Source organism: Chamaea fasciata, unplaced genomic scaffold (assembly GCF_029207755.1).
Source record: "Chamaea fasciata isolate MVZ Bird 193981 ecotype frontalis unplaced genomic scaffold, bChaFas1.0.hap1 SCAF_10, whole genome shotgun sequence".
In the NCBI taxonomy this organism is placed as follows: Eukaryota; Metazoa; Chordata; class Aves; order Passeriformes; family Sylviidae; genus Chamaea; species Chamaea fasciata.
This window is the reverse complement of record NW_027094095.1, coordinates 4,733,933-4,755,521: the sequence shown is the minus strand read 5'-3', so window position 1 is coordinate 4,755,521 and position 21,589 is coordinate 4,733,933. Positions and strand designations below refer to the sequence as shown.

General features: G+C 45.2%; 1 protein-coding gene across 2 annotated transcripts in view; it reads right to left on the bottom strand.

Annotated features, from left to right (window-relative positions):
• The window catches only part of ACBD6 (acyl-CoA binding domain containing 6), an 84,725-nt gene that overhangs the window by 6,957 nt on the left and 56,179 nt on the right, over window positions 1-21,589 (bottom strand). For both annotated transcript variants that reach the window (XM_066192134.1, XM_066192135.1), the window contains exon 7: window positions 850-880. In XM_066192134.1, coding sequence (XP_066048231.1) covers window positions 850-880 — 31 coding nt within the window. The remainder of the gene's footprint in view (window positions 1-849; window positions 881-21,589) is intronic.

The window sequence follows — 21,589 nt, the reverse complement described above, 5'->3', positions numbered from 1 at the left end:
TGTGCTTTGGACTGATGTCTGCAAAGCAATTTTGCCATCCTGCTAATGTCCTTGCGGAGAGATCAAGAAGAGAGAGAAAGATACAAACACTTCAGAATGACAAGTATGCTCTTAATTACAGTGACAGGCATCAAGAGAGAGTACAAGATAATAACTGGCTATGTCTTAATTTTGGGAAAAAGATTATGATCCAGATTAAATTGATACTTTTTTCCTATTCCCTGCACATCAGCGCCGCATGCGTCACTTCGGTCTCTACTTTCTCATTTGGAGATAGAACAATCTTTCAATTAAATCACGTATCTCATTAGCCTGTAAGGCTAATTGTAGCAGGGACACCAACTGTGACTTGCCTCTGCTGATTCTGGTAGTCGAGAAGCTGCTGCTCTCTCAGCTCTGATCAAACAGGTTTGTCACCAGGACACATGAAGGTGGAGGCCACCTTGTCTGCCCCCTTCCCCTGACCTGTGTAACCTGTTAAAACTGGCACAGACCCTCCCTGAAGGCCAAAGGATTTGGCATCCCCTAACCAGAGCCACTCCTGGGTCTGCAGGTGGCACACCAACATCCTGGAGACACAGAGGTGTACAGGGAAACTCTGCATCATTAATTGGGGGAAAAGGGAAAAGGAAGGCTTTAAGGTGACATTTGCAGAGGAGAACAAAGGGAGGGCGGCAATCTTCTCCCAAGGCTCCTACCCCTACCATGCTGGGATTTGCCAGTGGAGTTAGCCACTGGTTAATCAAATCCAGCTCCCTTGCTCATTTTTCTCCTGAAATTTGCTTTCTGTGTATAGAGCTGCAAATCCATGCTGCTAAGAAGGAACAGCCAAGCTTAGAGGCAGCTTACCATAATGGAGTGCAGTCTGGCCTTCCCCATCCTGAAAAAGAGAGAGACTTGATTTTAGAGACATAGGTAACATTGTAGTAACACAAATAAATCCCAGTTTTAAATACATAAGCTGAATCACAGCAATGTTTTAATTGACTAGACAAACAGCCAGGACACCCAGTTACCTGACAGCTGGGATTTGAATCATCATACACCATCACTCCCTATTGATGGATAATCAGTATCTATCCACCCGTGAGAGTGCGTGGATCACGTCATGACGTGAGTATAATTCAGTTCACACCGTTATCACTTCCAGCCCATAAAAATGAAGGATTTCAGTCCTGTGGCCTCACTCTGGGTGTCTCACTGCTCCTGATGCTTTAGTGCAAGATGCCGCAGTGCAAACCCAACTACTTGAGAGAAGGGTAAAGCACTGGGACGCTCACACAGGTCAGTGCACTGCGCTTTTCAGCACAAGGGAGCACTCAGGGGAAAAACACCCAGTTCCTTCCACCTGAATAAATCTTAGGTCCCTGACTTCAGAATTTAGGTCTATCCCAATACCCAGGCTAAGTTTTGTCAAGTCAAGAGAGGGAACAATCCTCAGGGATGAGAGCAAGTTGCCAAACTCATCCTTGTGAAACACCTGCAGCACAAGGGCAAAGCAAACCGTGTGATTTGCAGGTGTTGGCACACAGCTCCCTGTTCCAGCTAACACTTCAGCCACTGCATCAGCTGCAATGCTTTGGGAAGTGTGTCCCCTTCCCAGAATCCTGTGTCCCCTCCTCAGGGCTCTGCCACAGTTGATGCTTCACATCCAGCACCGCAAACCCAGGCACCTCACCCTGACATAGCCTCATCCTGCCACCAGAACAGGTGAAATAACAGAAGGAAAGAATTACTGGGCCCTTTGCTTTCACTACCCCAACCAGGATTAGCCTCTAATTCAGTTCTTTGCCTCCTTAATTTATTTGCATCTGTCTGTGGAGACTTAAGTTTTTAATTATCGTCATCTTTGGGATTAAGGTGCAAATTCTACAGTTTGCCATAGATTCTGGAGCAGGTGAAAGAGAAAAGAACAGAAAAACAGGTAGAAATTCCACTCATAGCTGGAAGTCTTCTGGTTTCCCAGTGTGCTACTCTGTTTGATATTAAGCCTGTTGAGCTGAGCAATTAGGAATGACCTGTGTTTTGGGGTAGGAGATGCCATGCACTCTGGGACACTGCACCAACACAACAACCACATCAGCAACAGGGGAAAAAAAGCCAGACGTAACAGGCTTTTGCTGCCTAAATACCCATTCCATGTCTTTTCCAAAGAAAGGCGTGGGAGTGTCAGATTTTTCTTTCCACAAGCCACTATGTCCCATTCATGTCACTCCCAGCAGTGTGTGAAGATGCCTCATTTCAGGAGCCTATTTCTGCCCAAACTGTGGGGAGCGTAATGCAAATGAGTGTCATTAGATGGTACCACAAACCAAAGAACTGAGGGAATCATGGACAGCATCCATTGATTACTCCACACTAATAAGGTAACCAGTGTGAGCCAGTGCCCCTGAGCTCTCCTTAAGCACATGCCTGCTCAGAGGAGTGACAGGGCCAGCACTGACTTCAGCAAAACACGGAGCAGGGCTGGGGAAGGAGAGGTGGGAGTACTCCGAATGAGTTATTGGAAAGGCAGGATGTCAAATGTGTGGGCTGGGGGATGGGAATCCAGCTCCCCTCTGCATCACCGCCTCCAAAACTGCAGCCAACAAAACCCACAGGTGAATGGGACTGGAGCTGTGCAGCAGAAACCCCTTCCCACAGGAATGCTTTGCTGCAGAACTCCCTATTAAAACACATAGGACTGCTCCAGGAATCCTACAGACATTTGTTCCTCTTCCAAAGGCCTGCAGAAAGCACTGCTGTTTCAGCAGCTGGCTGGGGATAACAAGGTTTTTTATTTCTCTTAGATGTACTTCCTGGCATCTGCTGGGCTAAGGAGGGAGCGCAGGTCCCGGCATAGGAAATGCGTCTCTTTAATCCCAGTGTGGTTTTTAAAACGAACTATTAATCCAATGTTATGCAAACATGGTTTGCACTTTATTTATGCTGCGGATTTTCCCCCTGCTTTGAGCCTGCCCAATGGCCAAATGCTATTTGTTACACTTCTCAGATGATATGCTGTTTGCTTCTATCTCCTCTGTGACAAATTTTAATCCAGGTAAATGGAAAAAGCTCTAGTGTGGTCACTCACTAAAGGCCTTGAAAGCCCTCGGGAAGCTGCTGATCTCAATCCCTCTTTGATTTGGCTTTTTGGAGCACCATAGCTAATTGCAGCCTGATGTACCCTGCTGCTTCAGGTACTGTAACGCTGAGCCTTCGGAGCAAAACGGTCACACCTGGAGACTAATCAAAGATGGGCTGTGAAAGTCAGGATTACAGCTCCCTTTGTGGGAATTATGTGAAACAAATACTGCCTGCCAGGCACTGGAAGTGTCTGTTTTGCAATCAAACACGATGTGCAGAAGATGCGTGAAGATGAATTGTAGCTGGCCTTGATGCAAGGGGTGCATTTCCTGATGTGCAAGAGAAAGCAGTGGCTTCTTGAGCATCTTAAGGGCCTTCTCCCGAGATGTGTCTGTGTTGGGACGGATGATCTCAAACAATGAATGGACAGGTACGAGACTCTGTCCTCACCCCACTGGCACCAGCCAGGGACAGGGCATCTGGAGCGCATCCTCTGCAGCCAGGAGGAACACGGAGGTGCTGGCAGTGATCGGATGGATCCTCTCAGCAGATGGACCAAAGAGAAGATGCTGAGTAAGGAGGCTGATGTTGGTGAGTGGGGAAGAGGAGACAGGCAGCTCTGGGCCAACACCGAGCCAGGATGCCTCCGAGAAGTTCCCTTTCATGCCTCTGTATCAGCTGGAAAAATGTCACTGTCACGGATTGAAAAGGAGGAAACCTGGTCTGATTTGGTGAACTTCGGCACAAGAGAGGGGACAAGCCAGGCTCGAAGCAGCAGTACACTCTCTGTAAAGGCTTGCAAGGCACTCGTAGGCCCTTGTCCCAGAGCTCTTTTAGCAATTTTCCATCTGCAAAAAGGAGGAGCTTGTGGAAATGGCAGAACCCACACAGGCAGACAGAAAGTGACCAGGAAGGAAAGAAAGACCACCATGACACACTCAGATGTAGGAGTGCTCACATTACTGACCAACAACAGATCTAATTCCAAGATTTCCTCTTGCCTCCTAATGCCATGTGCCATCCCTGGTGGCTTCTACAGCCTCCTGGCACATGTCAGGGTGACAGCTGAGCTGCATGGCCTTTCTGGGAGATGAAAACCCAAATGCCCATGTCTACCAAACCCATCAAAACAAAGATGCTACAAAACCACTGCTACTTCCTACATGCATGGTGTGTGACAGATGTCACTCAATGAAAATCCAACTACCACTGGATAACTTATTGGATAACAGGATTTTGTTCTGCTCCTGAGAAATTTAAGCAAGAGAAATGGGAGAAGATGGACCGAGCGCAGATGGACCAACTGTCTTATCTGCTAAGTGGTACTATGGCTGCTGCACGTCAATTCTGTCCTATAAGTGATAGGATTATATCGGTGTTGCCAGTCCATGTTCATTCCTTGGGAATTCCTGTTCCCTGCTTAACCTAACACAAGCTGTGGACTGAAGGGCAGAGACAAGGAAATGGTTTGGCTAAACCTGCTGAGATTCTGTGCACTCTGCGAGGCACGATTGCTGCTGCTTTACCATTTCAAGTAGACTTTGACTGGCCAGTGTCTGACTGTGGTTTCATGGGACAGTTTTAAAACCAGTGTTGTATAAACAGTGACAGCTCAGAGCTGCTTCATTCACTCTCCAGGCTGTGTGCAGTGGGAGGGTGGCCTGGAGGGAGACACCGTCTCTTCCTCCATCTCACCTGTTTTGCTTAGCACCGGTGAAGAAAGAGGAAAAACAAATCCATGCTGGTTACCTGGGTGAGCTTTGGTCCAGCCTGACCCCATATCGGTGATGAAGCTGCGGCTGGACCCTCCACACCAGCACAAGGGTTTGTAGGGTCCTTGAGCGCTGCTCCACACCTAGATCTCACCTGGACGCCTTCAATCACCTCCCCAAGCACAGACACCTAAGTGTGAAAAGCACAGCAGGAAACCTCTACACTAACCCTGCCCTTTCGTGGGGTGGCACATGTGCTCTTTATTTTACAAGCACATTTTTTATATTTTCCCCCATATCACCTCTTCTTTCTGCTCATTTGTGGCACCTTTTAAGGTGCAAGGCTCGTTCCCATTGACAAACTCCGAATCCTGGCAGGGATCGCAGGAGATAAGAACGATGAGGTGATAACAGTGTTTAACAGCACTGGGTCCTGGGCAGCACGATGGGCCAGAGGGAAGATAAATATTTACACTACATCTTTAGAAGGTGAGTGAATAAAAAGGGCCAGGATAATACAGACTCTGAACAAGCACCGGTGCTTAGGAGCTGTAATATAAATCTCTGCAGCCTCACGACACACACTCACTCAAGCCAGGGAGATGAAAAATAGCAAGAAAATACTTCCTTCCACTTTTAAAAAGGTTTTTATTTCTCATTTATTTCTACTTTAGACTTCAACTTCCCAACAATTTACTTTAACCTCATCATCATCTTATTCTGTCTCTGAAATTTTCTCTCCAAGAAGACTGAGGGTAAAGCTACAACCAACACACCAGAATTTACATGCTAATACCCACCACTACCAAAACCAGGCAACTGGGGGATAATATAACCAGTCGGAACTCCACCAGGTGATTCAGCAGGAGGCATCTCCATATGCATCCTCGGTCCCAACTCCGAGGCAGCTCAGGCACTCCCCAAGGACCAACACCATGGGACAAAGGATACAGAGCAACCTCTGCTAGAAGCAAAACCAAAAAGCATGCACTGGTCATGAACAGCTGTTTTTCAGGGGTTACAAATAACCCAGGCTGACAAGTACAGGGCATCCTCTTAAGTTTGGATCCTCAATTAACTCTCCCACCTCCCCTGCGTGTGTGCAGGTTTGGCAGGGATCCCTTTCTCGCTGAGTTGTCCCTCTCCAAGAGCTCTCAGCTCTCTCCTCTGCTCACTTCTTCCCATTCTGACCATTTCCTGCTCTGTGCCAGGCAGATATCCGCGAGGATGGAAGGTGCTAGACAGATTTTTATCATCACCTTTTGGGCCCTTCTCCAGAGCCTACTGCCAGCCTATCATTTGGTCTATCTTCTAAGTGCCTCACAGATAAATTAGATCTGCATAGAGAAGCAATTATTACATTTCTAATGGCATGAACTCTTACAGCACAATCTGCTACTGAAAGGCAAAGAAAATTGCATTAGCTTTTGTTTGATTCAAAATTATGATCAAGGGAAGAGGGATGTTGAAGCCCTTTAAAGCCAAGCCTCTGAGCTGGGGATTTTTCTGTCTGGGGACCTCCCTGCTTGTATTCACTGCTGGAGCTCATACTCGTGGTTCATTTAGGAGCACTAATTTGGAGAAGCCTCTGCTCACAAAGCTGCTGTTAAAAGCAGATCTAAGAACGCTGAGAGAGAAGAGGATGCCCAGGCACCACCACCGGCTCCCTCCTGAAGCCTGCATCTACTAATGCTCCCAAAGGCCCCCAGCCTGAGGAGTTCAGTGTGCCAGGGTTACACTAATCCCTCATCGCCCTAGTTTCTAACTGGTGCTGTACCTAAATTTCCAAGTGCAATTTCAGTGGGATTTATCACATCTACTATGATCAGCATGTAGTGCTGCTGGCACAGATACAGGCTCTCAATATCCCACCACAGACATGGCTGTCATTAATTGCAGAACAAACTGATTTCTGAACCTACGCAGCAGCTCATGCAGCAACACTGAAACTTGCAGGGATGTTTTGCTGTTGAGCATTTTCAACCCATTTTGCAGCCGGCACTCTGTGCCCTGCTGTGTATTTGGACATATTTATAGGTTATCCAAATAATATTTGCTACTGCCTGTTTCTTTCAGCACCAGGCATCTTGCTGCTCATCAAACAAGTGTGTTGGTGCAATAGAAAAGCTGCCAGGAAGTCGCAGGGATCAAAAATGCGTTTGGAGGAGTCAATGCCTAAAGCTGTAACAAGTGTCACGGCGCTGTGGCTGAGCCAGCCCCCGACAATCCATGCAAATGTCATCCCCAAGCTACGGACAGGATGATATTCCAAAGGGCAGGACGCTAAAACCTTTCCTCTCAGGGTGCTTCCCTGCCCCCTCCCTGCATAAAAGTTAGTGCTCCTCGACTGCTTTATCACTTTAGCATGGCTGAGGCAGATACCTGCTTATTTAAGGGGCAGGATAAATGGGCTGAGACAGCTTTCCCATCCCCAATTCACTAGGGAACGCTTGGAAATTCCACCTGACACCGGGACCGCTCTGTGCTCTTAAACAATCTCCCGTCTGATCCGATTGTTCCCCAGTGGGGAGGCAGGCTGCAGCTAGCTCAAGAGTCATTGATTGGATTAACAGCCTAATTCCCAACAGATGAATAGAATACTGATGTCTTGTCAGCCCACATCATAGAAGGAAAACACAATCTGCTCCTACAGCCCCGAAATTTAACCCTTTGCTTCCCTACTCCCCCCTCCCTGGGGCTGGATGCAAGGTCCAGCACTTTCAGCTGGAGATCCGATCTATTTGAATGAGAAAAGATTTATTAACCTTTGGGACGCTTTGCCTAATCATCAACATGCCATGGGATCACACGGTATTTTCTGTAAGAAACCCTCTTTTTCACCCTTTCCACACAGAAGAGATTCATACCAAGAACCTTTATTATTTTTTTCTTCTCTTTTCCCACCTGCCAATACAGGGAATGCTGTATGCTTCACAGTAAGCTGCTGAAAATTCATCAGCTTAGTGATACTGATCCTGAAATATACAGATATTGAACGTTTTCCCAGTCTTATCATTTGATCAGGAGGATGGGTCTGCCTGGAAAGGAACATCCAGCTTGTGCTGCAGGAGAGGCATCTCTGCAATGCCCTCTTCCTCCAGCAGCTCTTGGCAAGCCGTGGGGCAGGGGAATGAAGCTGGGCACATCACTTGCTCTTGGAGAGCTCCCGTTCTCCACCTCCTAATGGAGACACTAATGTTTTCTTACCTCATAGAAAGACTGTGATAAGAAATTAATTGCTACTGGTCAAATGTTCACTACAACAGAAGCAGGACTGTGTGCATATTAAAGAGATTCTCCAAGAACAAAATTTATTTATGGACTCCTTGGCGCTGTCTGCGTTTATTTCCTTGTTCAGGAGACAAGAATAAATAAAAATCATCTGATTTTAAGGAATTCATTCAAAACGACTCTGTTTTCTTTCTCAGATCACTGGGGTCCATAATGCTGTAGGGTTTTTTTGCTTCCAGCACTCACCTTTTATGCTTGCATTTACAAAACAGGCAGATATGTGAGGGTGTTACTGTGAGGGTGGGGAGGCCCTGGCACAGCTTTCCCAGAGAAGCTGTAGCTGCCCCATCCCTGGAAGTGTCCAAGGCTGGGCTGGATGGGGCTCTGAGCAACCTGGTCTAGTGGGAAGTATCCTTGCCCACAGCTGGGGGTTGGATCTGTAGGGTCTTTAAGGTCCCTTCCAATCCAAACCATTCTAAGATTCTAAATACTTTTGAAGATTGCAAGGTGTGCATCACCCAAGATAAGCCAGGTTGTGCTGTGAAGCAGAAATAAGGTATTTCCAGTCTTATTTGGGTTTTAAAGCTCACGTGCAGAGTGGAAACACTCCCTCCATCACTCCTGTACTCTAACAAACTAATTAGCCCAGCAGTAACATGACTAATGGGACAGAAAGCATGAAAGGATGGAAGTGCACACCCTTTCCCCCACCTTTCTATAACTAATACCTGCTAGTCACGACAGTTCCTTAGACTACAGGGTCTCATAACATTATTGTACATATAATAAACTTGCTAGGAGACTAAATGAAAGAAACAGTTCTTCCCTCTCCTGACTTCCAGTACATCAGTCCTGTCTTCAGAAAGACAGGGGGTCTCCACGCTCACATCATGGGCAGTGGGGAGGCATTAATGACGGAGCTGCCTTAACCAAAATAATTAGCCAGAGACACCTCATCGACTCAAACAACTCAATTAATGCCCTATTAGTATTTTAAAGTGGTTCAAATTATTAGCTCTTTTTACAATTTGAAACCATAATGTTTAATTTTCATTCCAGATGTGAATTGTTCCAGAATGGCAATAAATAAATAAATCCAAGGAGCCCTGTCCAGCCCAGCCCCTGTCCTGCAATACAGGTGCATTGTATATTCACAAATCCAGGTTAAGGATGGGGACTGGGGCAGTTGTGCCCTGGAACTAGCAGACTGCAGGTTTTATAAATACATACAGAAATAATTAAAATCTAAGGGGTTTAGAAGGGTTAATCTCCTTTAAATAATCTCTGCCACAAAGCCTGTAAAGTCACTGCTGGCACGATGCCCGCATGGGACCGGCTGTCGGATATCAGGACAGCACGTGTGGATGGGAGCAGGGAGATTAGGAGGCAGCTCATCAATGCTGCTGCCCCTCAGATGGCTGCCCTGGGCACTGCCCAGGGGCTGGAAACACCAGAGCAGAGCTGGATCCAGCAAGTCAACATGCTGCTTGGTCTACCTGTTTAAAGAGAGAGAAGGAAGTTTGACTAGGCTGCTAAATTTAGCAGGCTGGATGGGAGACAGCCGAGAGCATTGCTGCCACTGCTCGGTTCACCTCAGCCCTTGCTGACTGCAAGGCAAATGTTGGCTGATATTTATTTGAAGGGATTCAGGGCTTTGGAAGTAACCCCTTTTCTTCTTCTTGAACCTAAAGCCCTGTATGATGGAAGAGATGTTGCACTTCTAATTGTGAACTATAAAGGCTCAGAGTTGCCACTCTGCCTTTCCGCACGTCCTCTTTGTAGAAACTGTCATTGAAAGTCAACAACTGAGTTACCATGAGAGAGAAAGAAACGCAGAAGAAAGCAGAGAAACCACCCCTGTGTGGGCTAAAGCAGTGCCTGTCCCAAACCCATGGGTTTGATTCCCTTGATTAGGGCAAAGGCAGGCTCAGCTGGCACGCCCAGGAATGCCATGGCAGAGCAGGAGCAGTGTCAGAGAGGTTGTGTCATGACAACAGGCATGGTTGCAATAAAAACCAAGTCACAATGTGTTGCAGAAGGAACAGAGATGCTGCTAAACAGCCCAGGGAGCTCTTTCTCCTTCAAGTCAGTGAGGATGAAGACTTTGGAGACTCTTTTGGTCCCATAAACCTTCCTTGGCTTGGTGTGCAAAATCAGCACTTTCCACGTTGAGACATTCTGAAGCATCCTCTGAACTCATTGGATGAGATCTGGATTTTCTTAAGCCGAGCTTGAGAAAGCCTGGGCTAGCAGGGAAGCTGAGTTTCAGTGGTGTACAGCCCTCAGCATGAAAGGCACATTTTTTCTCTTCTCCTTTAGTGCCAGGAACCTTGCTCAGACATCTCAAAGCACCTGAGTCTAGTGCTGTGCCCTGCAGCCTCCAGACAGCCTTTCCTTTCCAAGCACGCCTGTTTCTTAAGGATGATGACTCCTCTTTGTGGCTAATCTGGAATTAGAGAGGACGTTTGCACACTCACAGCCGTCTGCCAGAGGGGGAAGGCATCAGAGCCTGGATCCTGCCCCGAAGTGGACCACTGCCAAGGAGAAGCCAACTGCATGTGTTGACTTAAGAAGCTCCCATCTCATCACCTCAAAGGGTTGCTGTTTTTGTGACATCCAGCAGCCTTTTAGCAGCCTCTGTGAATTGTATTAGTAGCTAATTTACCATTTGTTATTTTATAAGGTACGAAGCTGCTCTTTCATTTGCTCATGCACCACCAAGTACAACTACACACCAGACTCTGAAAACCCAGTCTGTGATCACTGGGGCTGTTTCCTGATGGAAGAAAGGAGGAATAAATAGTGAGGGAAAAGGTTTATTGGTACTGCTTATTCACAGACGGTCAGGTTTCCGAACAGCTATTAATGAAGTGCTACTACTAAAGAAAGAAAAAGGAAAAACGTCTGGAGAAAACTGCCTCAGGACATCAAACTGTATCAGTGACTGAGATTTCTCCATGGAGCCACAGTGCTATTAAAATACAGCTGAACTAAGTACTCGCAGTTTGGTCTGTCATTAGGTATTTAGTGAGATGCAAAATTGATCTTCACTTTAAAGGGCTCTTTCAAAGTCCAGAGGCAGCACTCGCTCTCTCCTTGTGCTGTATAATAGAGGTGCTCCTAATGAAATTCAGCAGGAACTGGAGGCAACCAGGGAAAACCGCAGCCAACTTTATAACAGACAGATTTATGTTCAGGGGTGTCCTGCTCTTCGAATGAGTTATTCTGCACAGGGCAGGGATAACAGGTTCTCCATTCATGGGTTGTACAAGCGTGGCAGAAGGTCAAGTTCCCTGGTGGTGCTCAGTCTGAGGCTGCCGTCACATCTGGGGTTGGGCTGAGCAGCTCCATCCCATCTCCTACTAAAGCAGCCCAGGGAGCCCGCTGGGAGCAGCTGGGCCTAGAGCTGGGCCCAGCCCACTGGAGCAGATGGCAGGTGCTGGTGCTGGCAGCCGATGTGGGGCAGTGCTGAACCAGTGACCTGGAGGTGAAAGGCTCCATATCTCCCATTATCAATCCCCTGAGCCCCCTCCCAAGTAAGTGTTGATACATTAATCTTTCTGACTGATGGAAACAAACTGCAAATATAACATTCCACAGGGGAATCTTTATTTATATTGAGCCCAAATCACGCTTAAAAACATAAAGTTAAGGGCAGACTTAGGTTTCAGCCTTCCATCAGAAACATTCCCAGTTAATGCCACCTTTTTTAAATTTAAAGAGCTCGTCATCACGCATTAGTCTGAGCTCAGCCCCAGTGTGGATGGCTGCAGTAAATAATAAACTGGTGTTTGTGTTTCCTGCTGTGCATGCTGTCCTCCTAAATAGTTTAATAACAAAGGAGTATATTTCCAAGCACAGCCGGAGTACCTCGATGAAGCATGTGGTGTAGGATAAATACCTCCACATCAGGACACTTTTCAAAGCCATCAGGCAGAGGGGTCAGTCTGCTGTGGGTTTTTTTAAAACTGCACAAGCTAATGCTTTAAGAGTGTCTTGATGGAATCAGGGAAATTGGATTGTCCCCCCATTTGCTGGCCTAAAACAAGCCTTTTTTTATTTATCCCATTAGAGGAACACAAGAGAAACCTTTTAAATGTCACTAAAATTTTCCCTGCATTGCAAAACCCAGTGAAAAGGGTTTTAATTTTCCCTGAGACCTCTTAAGTAATGCAGTATGTCAAGATTTAATACCTTGTGTGTAGGGGATTGTCTGTATTCTGTGCTGTTTCACCAGGGTGACCCCATAGGGTCGGTCCTGGTCACTGGATTGGGTCCCTGTCAGCATTGAGCTGCTCAAACAGCCCACACCACTTCAGATCAGGTCTGCTGAACAGATAGGCAAGTGAAAACGAGATGAGATGCAGCTTTTCCTGGACCAGCCCGGGACTACCAAAAATTCAGCAGCGTTGCTCACTCTCCAGTGAATTTGTTCTGTGAGTTGGGAGCGTCAGGTTTTGGGAAAGCCTGTCATTTTTAGGCTTTATTCACTTATTTATAGCAGAACCAGGGAGGATTGCCAAGAGGCACCTCTGTACATAAGGCTCCACATTCCCCTGGGATACTTAATAAGACAAACAGGGCAATATCACAAGCAGAGCCCAGGACTGCAAACTGCCAGTGCACAGCGCACTAAAGCACAATGGCTAAAGATGGCAACAAGACCATAAAGCCTTTGAAGGCTGGGCTGGTGCCCACTCCAACCTTGCTGTCCCAAGGGCTGAGGGCAATAATGCCAAAACTGCTTCTCAGGGCCCCTTGGAGCTTGTCAGGCCCACTCATCAGCCAGCCTGGGAGCTATGGGTGATCTGACCTCCCAAAGTGACCCCAACTAGGAACATTTGCTACTAAAATACATCATTAGTTTGCTCCTGTGGGATATGGGAGTTCTCTATCCATGCTTCTTTTTGTAGGCACTGAACATGTCATACCACAGTGGAAGAGGACCTGGGATGCCCAATCATTTTGGGCTGAGTGTAATTCACCCCAAGCCTGGTTTTGCAGAGAAAAGAGGAATTGGAGGGCAATGATCATCCAAGCTATGTGAGCCTCCAGTGTCTTGCCCCTGAATTCACACAGGTGCACTGAGAGCTGGGAAAGGTGCAGAAGAGGAGGCACATCCCAGCCTCTCAAAGAGTCCAAATAAAACCCAGTCCTGAGACCAAGACACTGCCTACTGATCTTCCCCGTAGGGCTGCATAATCTATTTTACAAAATGTCAAAATCCAGCACGAAAATTGGAAAAATGGGGTGGGGGGGAAGTAAAAAAAACCAGACTGGCTGGTTATTGGACCAGGGGCTGTGTTAAAAGGATCAGGAGGTGGTGGGCCAAGCGGTGGGGGAGGGAATGGGATAAAGTAGTGGGTCTAATCAAATCAGTTTAAAAAGCTGCAGCCTCTCCGAGTTAACCTTGCCAATCAGGGAGCGAGCGGGAGCATGTCTGCGCACATTAAAGCGGGAGCGCGTCCTTGAACCCACCGTGGGCTCCGTCCTCCTCCGCAGCCCGGGCACCCCTCACCCTCTAGCAGAAAAGCCCAGGATTAGGCTCCCGCCTCAGCCTCGCTCCAGTGGAAGTCAGCAAGGCAAAGGCAGCTCGGATGCTTCCTTGTGATTAGAGGTGAGCCCACGGGATTAAGCCGGCAAGAGTTGGAGAAATGTTAAAAAACAAACAAACCAAAAAACAAGCAGGGAACAAAAGGAGAAGCCCTCCCATTGACAAATGCTGCTGCACTGAGCTGGCAGCTGTGAGAGGCATTACTAACCTTTGCTAATGACTAAGGGCACTGAAGTCACTTTAAAATAAATATTCACTAGGAATTACACGGGTAATCTAAAGGGATTATCCTGCTGCCTTAACAGGTCCACAACCTAAACATTAAATGGTCTACACAAGTGTTTGCATTAATTTTGACCCAAATCAACCCTTCTGCTAAAAGCTTTGGAAAGCCAGATTCAATTTTGGAAACCACGTGTCTGCTCTGAGTTAGTGTTCTTAGAAATTCCTCCAGATCCTCTGTTTTCTGAAGGAAAAATAGGGCTGAGCTCTTGGAAGCCAGAAGCCTGCTGGCAGCCAGGGAAAAGCTTTAGCAGAAACATGCACTCAGAACATGAAGCAGCAAGCACAAATCCAGTCTGCCACATTATCCAGTCCCTGTGGTAAAAGTATTTGTCTTCCCTGGCAAGACAGGGAATGCCCGGCATGGGGAGAAGGAGCTCTGCTAAAGAGAACAGGACAAACCCCGTGCCTCAGTTTCCCCACCTGTAAAATGTCATTCCACCTGAGGTACTGTCCCTGTGCCTCAAACTCCTGGAGGGCAGTTTCAGCTGGATCAGGGCTGTGTGTTTGAGTGAGGCTCAGCAGCTTGTTCTCAGGCAGGTCAGGAGAGCAGGAGCTGAGGCCACAGAGGCTGGATAAGCTGAGAGCAGCTCCTGTGTACCAGGTAAAGCTCTTGAGAATAACTTCACTGCCCGTACCTGAAAAAGTACAGCCTAAAAACACACAGATGCCTTAAAGCCACCATTCATGACGCCTAAATTGCATTTGAAACCAAAGATCCTATCAGGCAGAAAGAGGGAATAAATAAAAGTACATCGACGCTTCCTTCCAGCAGGCATTTCACACCCAGACCTGGATAAAGGACTCAGGGTCTTCCTCATTTCCCAGTCTTGTAGAAAATTAGGAAAGCGAGAGACAAGATCAGGATGCTTGGAAGCACAATAATATGCTACACCAATGGATCTGAAGTCTTTGGAGTCCTTCTGGGTCCTCTGCACAACACAGGGTAAAGAAGAGCAAAACATAATGGGAAGGTGGCAGGGAAAGCAGTCCAGAAAATTTCGCTTTTTAAAAAGCTCACTGTCACTGATGGAGGGAAGAAAAACATGCACAACTTTAATATTTTCTAAAGACTTTTTTCAGAAGCTCCTGCCTTTTTTTTTTTTTCTAGGTTAGAAAAAGACATGAAAGTCTAACCTGGTAAAACCTATTTCACAGGAAATCTTCTTTGAAAGCCTTGGCAATACAAGTGGAAGTGCTGTCTGAAGGTAGTGTGGAAGAGTGCTCTAACAGTAGCATTTTAAACTCAAATGCCAGGCAAACGGTAAGAGCAGATGAAGCCAGTTTTACACACCCTCAAATGAAAAATCATCCCACTAGATGAGATTTCGTCCCTCTGAAATACATAATTTTAGGAACTCTTGAATACCTACTGGAAAAAAATTAACAGATAAAAACAACTTCTGTCTTAAAAAAGATTAATTCTCACCCTTACTTTTAAAATAAACAAATAGCCTCAAAGTTTTCTTTATGTGCCAAAACCAAATGATAAAGGGGAACAGATCACCTCACCTGTCACTGAAGAGACCTGAAGCCTTAAACAGGGATCCAGAGTACCTGCAGAGCACTGGAAGCTTAAAACTGGCAGGAATCACACTCAGATGTCTGGGAATAGGGAACACCTGTAGGACTGACCAATATTTACTGGTTTGTGCTGCAGCCACCAAGGATGTGAGTGCAAGGGGAGATATTTTAGCAGTCAGTCACTTCTGCTGCAGCCTTCCTCAAAGGAACAGGAAGGCTCCTAGCCTTGTTAAATATGGATATTCAACTATTAGCTGATTCTAGAAAAGCTCCATCAGAAAGCCATCAATCAGTCCAAGAAAACTCACTCGACTGCACATCCTGGTCATGCCACAAAGCCTGCCGGGACCTAAAGCAGACTGGAAATGATGGCTCAAGAGCTTTAGTTTGTATTGAATGAGGCAGCCCTGAACACCTAATTCCATCTACTGAGAGTTCTGCAAGTAAAGTCCTCTGTGGGCTGCATCAATGCCCGATGCCTAATGCATACTAAATTTGGATCTACAAATGCCCTGATTGCTGTATTTCTCTGGGCTGATACAGGCAGCAAGGTTGGGAAAAGCTGGGCAATATCTGGAAACAAAATTTTGTTTTATGTTCTTCCCAGGACACCCAAGGTTTCCTAAGGAAAATGGGTGATTATTGACTTTGACTACCCTCCCTCAGGAAACCTTTTCCACAGAACTTCAAGTCCTGTAACCAGGACTTCTAGTTCCCACACTCCTTTTGCTATTCCATTAATTGTTCTGCAAAACTTCCCCCACATCTAGTGACCCTGTGAAGGGAGAAGTCCCCAAGTCCCTGTGATTTTTATGCAGTTGTAGCTCTCATCAAAGCAACTGTGCAACAGCATAAAATTCAAAGATAGACAGCTTCCCTGGCTTTTCACACCTTGAGTGCTCAGGAGACAATACCCTTCTCTGAGAGGAGGCACAGTACTGGGGAGAGATGGTACATATTAATTTCTAAAAGAGGATTTTAATCATGCAACGTCCTCTGCAGTCGCACAGAATTTAATCTCATTGCTGACAGTGGGTGATGGGGGAGCATGTTAAGTGGAAAAGTTGTATTCAAGACCTTCTTGCAGATATGTGCTACAGGCAGTCCCTTGGGAGGGAGAAAATGACCCAAACCTGTCTGTGCGGCTGCTGACCACCCTGGCCTGGGCCCCATCCACTCACAGAGCAGAAATGCAGGTGCATTCCAAAAGTTCTGCACAAGGTTCAAGTACACGTGGTAATACAGTTAGCATTTATCAAGCCTTCCTTTACAAATATTGATTTATTAATCTAGGCAAGACCCAGAGATATATACACATACTATTCCCATGTTGGTTACAGAGACTGAGACACACAAAAAAGCCCCCACTGTCTGACTTGCTCAAGGTCAAACGAGGAAAAGCACCCACAGCCAGGATTAGTTTTGGGATGCTGAGCTCCCAGCGCTGTGCTGTGACTGTCAGGACACACTGACCTTTTCCACACTAAGTCTTCCCTCTTCTACGATCTGGCTTCGCTGAAGCCTACATTTAAGGACACTCTCACTTTCACTTTGTGATATGGGAAGGAAACACTGAAGTGGAAAACCATAAGCTGAGAACTCAGACTCCCCCAGCTGCTACGGAGAGCCTCCATGACTGAGCTGGCACCTGGTTTTGCACAGTTACCTTCAGTCTTCTTCCCTCCTCTGCTTGCAGGCACCTTAACCACTCCTGGTCAATGAAACAATTAAGTGTTAAAGACAAAAATCCTGAAGGAATTAATATAATTTGTTTCACCAGTTTTTAATGGGACCTTAAAGTTTATATAAGATGTTGTACTTGGAATCATGAAACAATTCTTTTTCAGAAGCTTCCATGAGAGCAAAGAATGTTGGTGACAATCAATGCCTAGGATGGTGAGATCAAATGCTTTTTTTGCCTCTCTAAAATAAAAAAAATACTTCCCTAATAGATACAAAGTTAGGACACGCCAAGTGATGACCCAATGGAATACAATTCCATAAAATCCATGGATTCAATGAAAAAAGAAGTGTGTTTTCAAGCAGCACACATCTGACAGCTACTTTCTAAAGCAAGTCAAACTACTGACCAGGTAAGTCACCCTAAGCATCCTTTTGAGGTATTAGACCAGCTTTGGACTCCTAATGGATACAAATTAAATATGAGACAACACCAGATCTACAGGTTTTAAAATGCTGAGGAATTGGAAAGAATGACCATGTACTTCTGTATACAATAGCCTTGCCTGCAGTATGGGAGAACCGTAAAAAGGAAAAGCATCTGAGTGATAAATACAGACTGAATCTGAAGGAATGACTTTTAAAAGACAAGAAGTTAGGAGAATCCTGCAGAACCCTGCACGAGGACCATGGCAAGGCTCTAGGCACAATTCTCTGTGATTTATGCTGCTGAATGCACGGGATGTTCTGTCCACTCTCAGCTGGCCTGGAACACAGAAAGTGTTGCTGCTCAGGAAGCCAAAGTCGAGCCCAAAGTCTCAGGGTAGACAACAGACAGCATGAAAAAAGAGGATACAACTTTATCCAACACTGAATGCTTAATGACAGAATTAAAGCCTATTGCTAATCCAGTTGCTCCTTGCTTTTCCTCCTGAAATCCCTGATTTTTGTGAACAAAACCCAAGGAAAGCTGACTACCTGAATGTGCCAGACATCGTCTCCTTTAAGTAGTATGTAATTCATAAATACAAAGAAAATTCTATTTAGTTTTTTCCTTTCAAAACCAAAGACACCATACTTGCGATGTGATTTTAATTTATTTTTAAGAAGCATTTTAAAATTTCCTTGTAAAGGTTTTCTTAAAATGAAATTCTAATTCCAATCAGACGTACTTGGGCACAAGACAAACCAAAAAACTTCATAGTCTAACAGAAGAAATGTCTCATTTGCTGTTTTCTATCCTGATTCAAATGTAAAAATTAAGAATGTTAATAGACTAGGTTAAACTACATAATTAAGCAAACATGGGCAGACATTGTGTACCTGATTAGCAAATGAAGAATTAAATTTACTATAAAGGCTACATTTAGCTGCAAATGAACATATTTTAATGACTACTAACCAATGAAAATCAGCCTTTCCTTAGAAAAATAAGCAAGAACTAGATATAAATTGATTATTAAATCAATTAAGTCAATCTCAACCTGTCAGAATCTCCCTCATTAGAGTCACTGCTGGATGCAGAGCTGCTGCTCTTTGGTATGGCCATCCAGGCAAACACAAAATGATGCAGTGCCAAAGGTACAGTGACACACAGCACCTCCCCAGCACATCCACCCCAAATTACACCACAGGCTCTCAAACTAAGCATATCCACTAATGCATGGAGCCCATTAATTTGTCCTGTTTTCCTCTATTAAACAAACAGAAAAAAAAAAAAGTGGGTCCCTGTAAGAGCCTGAACCATTTTGAGAATCTGGTGAAGCCTGACTTCCATTTCTTAGGAAAAAAAAAAAAAAAGTTTAAATGTAAAGCAATTGGTTGCAGTATTGTGGGATTAGTTGGATGAATCCTTCTGTGGATATAATCAGCTTAATGGCAACAAAGATCACAGTGCAGTTAGTGCAGCTGTGACACACAGAGCATTTCACCGAAGGGGAAGGTTTGCACCAGGCTGGAACAGTCCCTTTTTATTTCCAGTCCCTTTTTATTTCCAGTCCCTTTTTATTTCCAGCCTCTTTCCTTCCCCCTCTCTCTCTCTCTCTCTGCAGTCAACATCCCATCAGCTCCATTAGCATGCAAGAATTAAGGAGGGAAATGGGTAGGGTGGAGCAATTTACGTCTGTGGGTCAGCATTCTTACACAGCGTCATATAACTCAATTAAATGGACAAATAAAGTGGTGCTAGTTGTTTTCCAAACTCGGGTTAATTTTAACTTAATTCCCACACTGTTGTGGGCCAAAGGGCTGTCTGAGGCTGCCTCACACATGGGCTAAATGGCCAGCTGTCTGTTATGGAACAGAATGCTGTAGGGGTCCTGCTCTTCTCTTAGGATGCTCTTAAGAGCATCCTTACCCTCAGGATATTCTTACTATCCTCATCTTCCCACAAAAAAACTGAACTTCAGACTAAAATGGAAGATTTGATTCCCCTAATTACAGCTCTATTTGCACTGGCAAATTAATTGCTTTATATTATACCTTTTCTCACTGTTACATTGCAAAAACACCCCAAACAGTAGAACATAATAGGTGGGAGATTTCAGCTTGTCCTGCAAGAAATTAAGAAATCCTATTTTCTAGACTTCTTAAATGAAGACTTCCATCATTCAACCCACTGATCTACCTAGCACAGACAGTATTAACACTTACAAAAAAGAAACAACTAAATCCTGATTTATTAATTACTAACTATTCTCTTTCTGGGTTTTGCTTCCTCTGGGAAAAATCCCATGAGATGCAGGTGAATGCCCTAATGACTGAAAACAGCTGAGGATAAATACAGAAGACCCACATATCTATTATATGGAGGAAACTGATGGATATGTTGCTAAGCAGGAACACTTTAGGAACAAGCTGATTGCTGTAGAGCTTGTTAAGGTCTTCCCTCTCTGCTGGTACCACTCAGGCCCTGTGCAGCTGCACTACGGAACAAGACCTGTGAAGGAGAACCAATTTCCATTTGCAGAATAAAGACCTTTTTCAGTATCCCAATGTTTTGAAGCCCTTAAAATAAATCAGTGCTTGAAAATCCACTGCACTTTCCATAAATAATGCAAGTGTTCCTCCTCTGCTTCAGCCAAAATTTCCTGTCTCCAAAACGTCAGAGCAACACCCCGCTGTCAACCTCCCCACCAGGAATACTTGCACTTCAGCACTTCTGCATGGATATAATTTGTAAAGTGCTAAGCAAATGAGCACGCTCTGAATTGGGAAATGTTCTTGACAGACTACCTGGCACGAAGCTTTCAAGCCCACCAGGAACGTCGGGAGGCCAGATCTGCACGTGTCAAGTCCATCACCTTCGGAGGCTTTCAAAGTTTTGCTTTTTGTGACGCTACAAAATGCATCTCCAGAGCCATTATATGAATTAGTTGGAAAGGGGTAGGGGGGGAAGGAGGAGTAGCTAAGAACAGCAATACACCCTATGAGGACATTTAGAAGCATCTGGCTTGGAGATATTAAGAAAGGAAGGAAAAATTAATCATGCCGGCTGGGAAAAAAAAAGCCTGGCATCAGCACAGCCACCTTGTCATAAGGCAGATATTAATAATGTGAACCCCCAGGGGACATTCAGACATCTGAAAGATCCACTTGTTGGCTCTCACTGAGCAGGCTGGTTTAACTGATGTCTCTTTGAAACCTTCTGAATCTTATGCTAAAACACTGCTTAGGATTTTGTTTTGTTTTGTTCTAGCTGAAAAGAACCCTCAGTGCTAAAGATCAGATATTTCCTGCATTCCTTTCTTTTTCCTAAATGGTATCAAAGAGACAACACCTAACATTTGGTAGATCTGTAGGTCAGCTGTCCAGTAGCTATAAAGAACATGGGAGAGAAATGGAGGTGAAAATTGGTTGAGTGTTTTGAAAAGAGAAGAATCAAAAAGGCTCTTGCTAGAACAGGACAAACCACACCTGGCTAGGACACCACATCTTAGATATTGGATTAGATTAGGGTTAGAGGATATAAATTAGTGGCAGTAACAATAACTAGAACTCACATTTTCAAGAGAATTTATTAAGCCAACAAAACAGGGTGAAACCTTCCTTTTTTTGTGCCTTGTTACTTCTCCACAGCAGTGTTTCCTGAAAGCCAACATGATACAAGAACCACTGCTCTGCCCGGATTTGGGAAATAAGGAGTGTTGCTAAAAGCACAGCAGGCACCCCCAATATTGTATTTCTGATTTCTTGGACCACCTGTGACTTTCTACAACTCCAGATTCCCAGGACACACATCTGAGGCACTGGAGTGCAGCACCAGCTACAAACCAAGTGTCTCAAATACCAAATGATGATAGAAAAGATGTTTCTATGCTATCTGATGATGCAGGAGATGCTACCATTGAAGTTGTCAAGCAGCCACATCAAACAAGATGGGTTGTGACTGGCAAATCTAGATGTACAATTCCCCCAGTTTGGGAACAGTGCTCAGAAATTCTTTGTTTAGAAACAGCAAACTCCTGTGTTTAAGTGGAAGATGATGTCCTGGAGACCAGAACTCTACCAGGTGTTTTCTGTAGCTGGGCACAAGATTGAA